This window comes from Chlamydomonas reinhardtii, chromosome 7, assembly GCF_000002595.2.
Source record: "Chlamydomonas reinhardtii strain CC-503 cw92 mt+ chromosome 7, whole genome shotgun sequence".
In the NCBI taxonomy this organism is placed as follows: Eukaryota; Viridiplantae; Chlorophyta; class Chlorophyceae; order Chlamydomonadales; family Chlamydomonadaceae; genus Chlamydomonas; species Chlamydomonas reinhardtii.
The window spans coordinates 5,757,527-5,766,013 of NC_057010.1; the positions used below are offsets into that span (position 1 = coordinate 5,757,527).

Genomic DNA, 8,487 nt, shown 5'->3' on the forward strand with positions numbered 1-8,487 from the left:
ACACACCCCTACCTGCAGCGCCTCCGCCCAGCCCGCCAGTCCGTCCCTCAGCTGCCCGCCCGCCGCCGCCAGCTGCGCCTCCAGCTGCCGCAGCCGGGTGGTGGCGGCCAGGCGCGACTCGTCCTCGCGCACCGCCGCTTGCTGCAGCGTGTGAGAATGTGTGGCGTGTGTGTTAGGTTTGTCTGTGTATCAGTGTGTGTGCATGTGTGTGTGTTAAACAAAGAACCAAACGGAACAAAATTCCGCCATGTGTGTGTGTGTGTGTGTGTGTGTGTGTGTGTGTGTGTGTGTGTGTGTGTGTGTGTGTGTGTGTGTGTGTGTGTGTGTGTGTGTGTGTGTGTGTGTGTGTGTCGGAGGCGGGCATGGGGGGTGGGGGTGCATGACAGGCATGCAGACGTGGGTGGTATGCTGCGGGGGCGAGTGTCGACTGGTCGCTGCTGCGGGGGAAGAGCCCGACCCACATGGCCACATGGCCACGCACGAGCACACAAACATATCCACCACACCAACACACGTCATTTGCGGATGAACAGCTACAAACCCGCACCCACCAGTTTGTCCAGGTTGCCTGCGATGTCGCGCAGTGCGGCGCGTGTGGCCCCCACCTCCTGCCGCCCGCGCGCCGCCTCCAGCCGCCACGCCGCCAGACCGCTGGCGGCGGAGATGAAGCCGGACAGGGCCTCAGGGTCTGGACAGGCGGGGAGGGGGCGGGGGCGGGGAGGGCCGGGGAGGGGAGGGGAGAAAGGGAAGGGATGGGGTGTGCGTGTGGGGCGGGGGGTTGTGTAGTGTGTACTGTGAACCCAACTAAACCCAGACCCAGCCAGCCCATAGGGTGGGGCCCGTAGAGGGGGGACGAGGAAAAGGGAGGGGGACAAGGAGGGGGGGCCACGAGAGGGGGGCACGGGGAAAGGGAACGTGAACCCGAGCCCATCGAAAGCCGCCAGAGCGTCGGATGGAAGGCACACTAGGATGTAGGGCGAAACATATATATAGATGTTGAAGGAGCGCTGAGGAACGAGATGAAGTAACAGCGCCCATCCATGAGCTATTCGAGCACAGTGCATGCCGTCGCACCGGCCCTGGAGCCGATTTGGGCATGTGCCCCGCCAAAGCTCCTCGTGCTGGTGGAAACACCCACATCCCCCCCACCCCATTCCCCCCCCACACACAAACGCACACACACACACACACACACACACACACACACACACACACCGCACACACAAACACACACATCACAAACACGCACCGTTGCGGTCTGCCAGCGCGGTGACAGCCGCCTGCCGGATCACACGCAGCGAGCAGCCGCCGCCGCCGCTGCCGCCAGAGCCGCCCGTGAGCCCCTCCCCATCCAGGCCCAACCCACGAGCCGCCAGGAACTCCTGCGGTGGTGGTGTGGTGGTAGTGGATGCCCAGACCCAAACCAATAGTGGCTTGGACAGCGGTGATACCGCACAGAGCAGTGCTGCGCCAACTGCGAAGTGCCCGCCGACTGCAGCGCCATTCCCCGCCCTCTGTCTGTGCGCCAAGCCAGCTACCTCCCGTCGCCACCCGTACTCAACCTTCCCCCACCAGTAGTGGGCTTGGCCAACGCCACCTACCCCAACCCACGTACACCTATTTCGTTAGGCTCGGGCACAAACACACACAAACACACACACACACACACACACACACACACACGCACCTTAACCTGCGCCGCCGTCTTGTTGCGCCCGTCAATCTGGAAGCTGCGGACCGCACCGCCACCGCCACCGCCGCCGCCAGCCCTGTCCTCGCCCGCTGCTGACGGCGGCGCCGCCGCGCCCGCCGGTAGTAGATAGGCTCGCACCACGTGCTCCTCCGCACCGGCGGCGGCGGCGGCGGCGGCGGATGCCTTCCTACTGCCGCCGCCGCCGCCGGCAGGGCGACCGGGAGGTTGCGGCGGCGCGGCGGCGGCACGCCGGCGGATGACCAGCTCCACTTCACAAGGCTGTGCGGGTGGGAGCGGGAGGAGGCCGGGCGTTGGAGGTGCAGATAGCGGGTCACACATTGCAATGAGGGCGTGTCCCAGAAGAAGAGGGGAAATCAAACCATCATAGCTGGCTCTGCTCGCGCTCTGCCCCCTGCTCCTCACATTCACACTGCCCCCAGCCAATGTCCGCACCACCGACCCACGCACACAGGCACTGCCCTAGCCCCGCCCCAAGGCCCCAGGCACCACCCCCTGATCCAAGACAGCTCCACCCCCTCCACCGCCCCCTTGCTCCACACCACCTCACGCACCGCATCCGCCGCATCGCTGCTCGCCAGCTCCCGCAGCGTGCGCACCCGCAGCGCGGTCGCCGGGCAGCCCGCCGCGAACATGATTGCTTCCATCAGATTGCTCTTGCCGCTGCCGTTGGCGCCAAGAATTCCCACGAAGCGACAGCTGGGCAGCTGCACCTGACTAAACCTCGCGGCGCTGAAGGATTTGAAGCTGCGCAGCCGCACCGCCGCGATGTGCCAGTAGGGCGCAACGACCGGCTGGCCGCCCCCCTCGCCATTACTGGCCCGCTGATGGGGTTGCTGGGGCTGAGGCCGCGTTTGTTGCGGCAGCTGCGGCAGCTGCGGTTGCTGCGGCAGGTGGTTTGTTGCGTGCTGGGCAGTGGGTGCCGCAGCAGCAGCAGCGCGAGGCCCGGCGAGCGTGAGCGGCTGCTGCGCGGGGGCGGAGCGCGCGCCGGGGCCACGGGGGCGCGGCGGACGCGCTTGCGCGGCAGGTCTGTCGTCCATTGTGTGTGCAACAGTTGTTTTCGGTGGAGGGTCTCAAGAGTAATGATTGAGCATTGTGAGCAATGCCCGTTCCCGCCTTCCCGCCTTCCCCGCACTGCAATTTCCCGCCTTTCGCGCCCCGCGTGTCACCCGCCTGTCCCGGGTCTGCTTCCCAGCCCCGGTCCCCCGGTCCCCGGCCCTTCACAGAGCCCCCTTCCTATCATAACTGCAGCGCACCCGAGCCCGACAGTATTATATCATGCCTCGAGCAACTCGAGTACTGGGGACCATCCAACTCATTTGGATCGTCCAGCGCTTTCCGCCTCCGTCGGTCCTCGCGGTCACGCGCCATCGCCGCATATGCTTAATGACCATGTAACAAGTTAAAGTTGTAGCGTGAAGTTGAAACAGCGGTAAGATCGAAGGTCGAAATGCAGGTCGAAATGGCAATTCCTTCACACCAGAAGCGCGTCGCTGCGCCTAGTGAGTGAGTATTGATAATCACTTCCCTGACTATCACATCTGGCGACAAGGGGTGTCAGCTTTGTACGGCTGGAAAATGGGCTGAGCCCCATACTCCGCACCGTTAGGGAGGCCTGACTGCAAATCGGTAGACGGGCGATGGCCCCACGTCTACCCCCCGGAAGCGAGGCACGGACCACTAGCGCTTGGGGCGTACTAGGCAAGGCCACGGTGTGCACATTTCGCACGCCAATACGCCATCCACGCGTGCCTTTCCCTTGCCACTTCCCAAGCCTCCCCGTGAACCTCTTCCACAGGTAAGGTCTCCCCCAGTCCCCGATGCCCACAAACCTACGGGGCTGGGGTGACCTCGACGTGAAGTGAGTACTAGCACAGACGGTTCACATCCCTGGCCGCATCGAAATGGACAACCCCACGGGTCCAACACCCCGCCAGACAAAAGTGGACCATATCGGGTTCGAACCGATGACCTCACGCATGCAAAGCGCGCGCTCTACCACTGAGCTAAAAGCCCTGCTATTTTAGGAGATGATTACTATGTCAATTTGAGGCTAGTAGTACCCCGGCCGCCCGGACTCAGCCCTCGGCACGCTGCTCTGGCGCAAGGAATTCAAGACGGGTGAGTGCCGAGACTGCAGCCCTTATGCGGGCTCGCCAGCTTAGACCCGCTGAGGGGGTGAAGGCCTGTTGATCATCAACCGCTGTGCGTGGCGGAGCCCGGCACGCCGCGCCAGCAAACGTCCATAGCTGCTCCACGGCTCATCTTGTATACACAAGAGGGCCTGATGAGCGCCATCACTGCGAGGCCTAGCAGCGGACTCTCAGGGCGCGTCCTGAGAGCGACCACGATGGCTGCCCCACGCCCCCTCCTCCAGCAACCAACGCTCGCAGCCCCTCGCGGCTTCCCCCAGCCCGACAACGAGCACGCAACCCGCCAGCCTGGACTGCAGCACCCGCGGCATCCCCGTTTACTTCCCCACACAGCACCTGGCGTGTGCTGCCTGGCCCTGGCGGCCCGGTCCTATGCACTGGACCTACAGCCGCGCCCCCTCAACCCCACCTCACACTCCCCTCGCCGCCACAGACACGCTCACCATCGGCGAGTTCGACGGCCGCACCCTCAGCAGCGGCCGCATGTACATCGCCGGCAACGACACCTCGGGCAAAAGTATCTTGGTGAGCGACCCGGCGTGACGCGTGTATGACACCCTAGGCCCTGTTTGTTGGGACTAGGGAGGGGGGCTGTGCACACGGGGGAGGCACCCTAGGTGAAAAAGTGCATTTCTGGACCCTTATAAAAACACCCTTTGGCAACTTGCGCAGTCACCAAAATCGGGCAGCAGGTTCGTTAGGATGTGCAAACACTTGATGTTCGGATCCCTGCGCAAGTTGCCAAATATGGTGAAATATGTCATGCAAGATGGGGGGTACGAAACGTGTCAGAAGGGGGAATCACTGACCCCAGACTTCAGCGGATCCCTCCTAAAATCTTATGAAGCATGGCGGACACTATTCATATGGATTCTGTGAACTCAGGGGGGTGAAATATTATGCGGGCTGGGAGAACAACCCGCGTGTTTGTCCGCACAGGTGGGCACGCATGGACCAAAACGTGTCCAAACCGACATGCGTATTCTAGCCGGTCGACTAGCTAAAGCTTCTATTGTATATGTGTATAACGTGAAGCGAGTAGACAGGGGCTCAGATTAGCCTGTCTGTCCGCACATTGAAAGCATGTTGCCCTGGAGGGCACGAATTCCAGCATCCTTTGCTGCCGTCGATTTATAAAGATCAGCGGATGTTATAAAACTACTTATTGAACGAAGAGGATGCCTCCTCGCGATCCCGACTCCAGGTCACGACTAGTCTCCAAAGGGTTGCTTTGAGCCTAAATCGCACGTTGGAAGACTTTATGATTGCTAAGCGTTAGATTGAGCCTTGTATCGGAGCTACAGGGTCCGTTGGCGCAAAGCATTTAACATCTATTTGCACGATCGTCGGCAAACGTTAATGTCTACTGATATCTATGATATATGTAGCATTTAAAAGCCATTGCAACTTGTCCGAGCAGCTAACTCGGCCGCATGAGTGAGGGGAACATATTCAGACCCCACGGCATGGTGCCCCCCCCGTGTGGGGGCTGTGGCGCAAAACGCCTCGCCTGGTCCCGCCGTCCCCGTCCCCACACCATTTCCCGGTGCGCCCCTTATGGAAAGCATGCCAGCCGTCCACCCCACACCCACCGCCTGCGCGGTCCAGCATGGCTTTCTTCTGACCAGGAACCCACCCCGGTACCCCACACATCCCCCTCCCTCCTTCACCCCCCGCCCCACCACGCACCCACCCAACCACGCACACCCTCTCTCTCAGGTGACCCGCAAGCGCAGTGACGCCTTCCAGGCCGGTGAGTTCACGTCCTACCGCCCGGACTCAGCCCTCCCTTCCTTGAGACTCCGCCCTGATCCCCTAGACTCAACCCCTAGTCTCAGGCCACCAACCCCCGTACTGCCCAGCCCTCCCTTCTGCGTTGGGTCTGTGTGGGGGCCGAACCCACCCACCAGTCGCTGGTGCGACTGGCGTCTCCCAAGCGAGACAGACCATGGGGAGGAGGCTCCTCCCCATCCCATATTGTTTGGATGGCCGTGGGTAGGCCAAGGCCAGGCCAGGCCAGGCCGCCTAGGGTGGCGGCGTGGACGTGGGCTTGGGTGTCAGGCAGCAGATCTCTGGGTGCTGCTGGCGGGTGGCGGGGTCCGGGTTGGGCATGACGCGGCCGACGTAGGTGCCAATGGCAGCGTACACAAACTCGATGTTTGGGTACCTCTTGAAGAAGGCCGACGCGACGGCCCATCGCGTCACAACGGGCTTCAAGCTAAAGGCCCGGGATGACCAAAAGGTCAATTTGGGGCTACTGGTCCCCGGCCGCCCGGACTCAGCCCTCCCTTCCTTGAGACTCCGCCCAAGCTAAGAGCCCAGGTTCTTCCGCCCCTCCGCCCCTGCTGGAGACGATGACTCTACATTCAATTAGGGGCTACTGCTTCCCCGTTGCCCGGACTCAGCCCTCCCGGGTACTGGTAGCCAGGGGTGCGGGGTGGCCAACTCGCCCCATGTGATCGGCAACGACCGGCAACCGCCCCCAATTCCCAGTTGCGACCAGGCCCCGGCCCGATTTTTTTGCATAGACCTATAAGGAGTACCCCATAGAAGACCTCTGGCGCGTCGGGCGACTATTACGGGCAACTCTTACACCACTTTGACATTCCTCCGAGCATCACTGCGTTTACTCCCTTAATGAAGCGCCCGGCGCGCCAGGGCATGCCCTAACTGTACGTTGGAGTAGATGGAGCGCTTAGGAGTGGGCTGGTGCGGCTGGAGGCTGTGGGCCCTGATCATTCCGGTGAGACAAGCGTCGCCGTGCCTTTGGGGGTCCGTGCAATTAGAACGTCACCTGTACTGTGTCCTTGACCTGATATTGCTGCCCAAATTCAAATCTACGGGCTATGAGCTTGAATCAAGCATGCATCAAGCCGCTCCTCGTCAATTTTGCGTGTACAACCGCTTAGGAATCATTTAGAGTATATCAGGACAGGCCAGAGGCAATTCCGATGCTGATGGAGTCACTGTAGGGTCCGCAAAGTCGTCGCGGAGAAATGGACAAGGTGGATACGGTGCACGCAAGGGTGCAGGGCAGCCCGAACATTACTGCCAGCCCGAACATTAATGGAAAAGGCTTATAAAACACCTTTGCACTTGATTGTGTGACGCGGGATGTGACATGAGCATTTACATGGCGTCGGAGTCCATGCGGCCCCACTAACTCTTCTGAGTCCGGAGGCGCCTGATAGCCAAACAGCTAATCCTATGACAGAGTTCGCAACTGGCTGTTGCGAGTTGTTTGAGCCGAGTAAAGGAAAGCAGCTAACTTCCGCACGTCGCTAGCAATCATAACCTCTTTCATACAGAGACCTGTAAAACCATATGCTATTCTAAGCTGATTATAGGCGGGGCATTCCAGCAGAACATGCTTTTCGTCCTCCACACGCTCTTCTCCACACACCCGGCACCATCTCAGCGACCTCGCTCGTCTAACACCATTGCGGACAGGACGGTTAGCTTCAGTGTCCCAGCACCCTAGTCTGAACCTTATCAGCGCAGTTACGTGCTTGTAGGGAACGAAATCACGCATATGAGCTAGCTTGCCGTGTTCAATCAACGCATCCGCTTGCGGCAGCCCCATCCACTGCAAGTAACGGCACATCTTGACACCCGTTGCACCTGTGCGGCCTCGCCCTTCCGCTTCCGGGAAGGAGCGTGGGTCTACGTCCAGGCCGCTGATTGACCATTCTTGCATCATGCGCTTCGTAAACTCCTCCAGTAGCTCACCAATCGGTAGCTCGGTGCGCATCACCCAGGCATGTAAGCCCTGCACACCTTCAGGGCACTTCACGAGCCAGTCGTAGCCTAGCGCTTTACACACACTATAGATTTTGCTTACCCAGCAATCCCGCATGAAGCCCGCTGCCCTTGCATCCTCAAGGGCATCCTCCAGAAACGTGCGTGCGAGTGAGCTACTTTGGCGAATGATGCGGTTCCAGAAACCAAATACCAAACGCGCCCAGTGCAAATGCAGCGGCATTGCTGCGAACTCCGCGTAGAGCAACCTGTGTGTGGGCCGATTCGCCCCGACCGTGCGGCATAAGAAGCTGGTTTGCACCGCAACCATGGGGTCAGTGAGGGCTTTGTCAAACAGAACACGGGCTTTGCGCCACTTGGCTCTCAGTGCTCTCTCCTCATTACGCCCGTAACCTCCGTAGCTAGTGCCCTCAAACAGAGAGAAAAGGGCGTCAGGCCCCCAAACTTCTACTCCATAGGATAGCACAGATCGTACTTGGACTTCAAAACACGTATACATAATGCCTGGTGCTAGGCACCCCTTCTTGCTTAGCGTGTTGATCAGCGCAAATGCGGCTCTTTTGCCTGCTGCAAGCAGCTCCTGGTAGCAGGAGTCAAACCTGGTGCCAGGTCCGTAGTACAAGCCTAGGTAACGTGCTCTCTCTTTAATTGGGATGCGAATCATGCCTGGGCCGTAGCTCAGGGCCGCAGCGTGTGCTGTGGCCATCGCCCGGTGGTACGGTGTGGGAGCAAAGACCAACATCTCACACTTAGCAATATTGACTCTCATTCCAAAAGCCGTGCAGAACTCATACAGACGGTTCAGTAGAAATTGCATGCGGTAGATGGATAGTGCGCAGAGGGTGAGGTCATCTGCATATAGCA

General features: G+C 60.4%; 2 protein-coding genes across 2 annotated transcripts in view; one reads left to right on the plus strand and one right to left on the minus strand.

Annotated features, from left to right (window-relative positions):
- The window catches only part of CHLRE_07g352950v5 (uncharacterized protein), an 11,936-nt gene extending 8,703 nt beyond the window's left edge, over positions 1 to 3,233 (minus strand). Inside the window, exons 1-7 of the mRNA XM_043064594.1 lie at positions 2,968 to 3,233; positions 2,523 to 2,740; positions 2,266 to 2,424; positions 1,688 to 1,972; positions 1,250 to 1,382; positions 552 to 688; positions 13 to 141 (exon numbers count right to left, since the gene is read on the minus strand). Coding sequence (XP_042923162.1) covers positions 13 to 141; positions 552 to 688; positions 1,250 to 1,382; positions 1,688 to 1,972; positions 2,266 to 2,424; positions 2,523 to 2,740; positions 2,968 to 3,082 — 1,176 coding nt within the window. The 5' untranslated portion in view covers positions 3,083 to 3,233. The remainder of the gene's footprint in view (positions 1 to 12; positions 142 to 551; positions 689 to 1,249; positions 1,383 to 1,687; positions 1,973 to 2,265; positions 2,425 to 2,522; positions 2,741 to 2,967) is intronic.
- A 510-nt stretch (positions 3,234 to 3,743) lies between these two features.
- CHLRE_07g352976v5 (uncharacterized protein) lies at positions 3,744 to 5,245 on the plus strand. Its single transcript, XM_043064595.1, has 2 exons — positions 3,744 to 4,179; positions 4,298 to 5,245. The coding sequence occupies exons 1-2, from the start codon at positions 4,062 to 4,064 to the stop codon at positions 4,405 to 4,407; spliced, it is 228 nt and encodes a 75-aa protein (XP_042923163.1). The 5' UTR covers positions 3,744 to 4,061; the 3' UTR covers positions 4,408 to 5,245.
- The last annotated feature ends 3,242 nt before the right edge of the window (positions 5,246 to 8,487 follow it).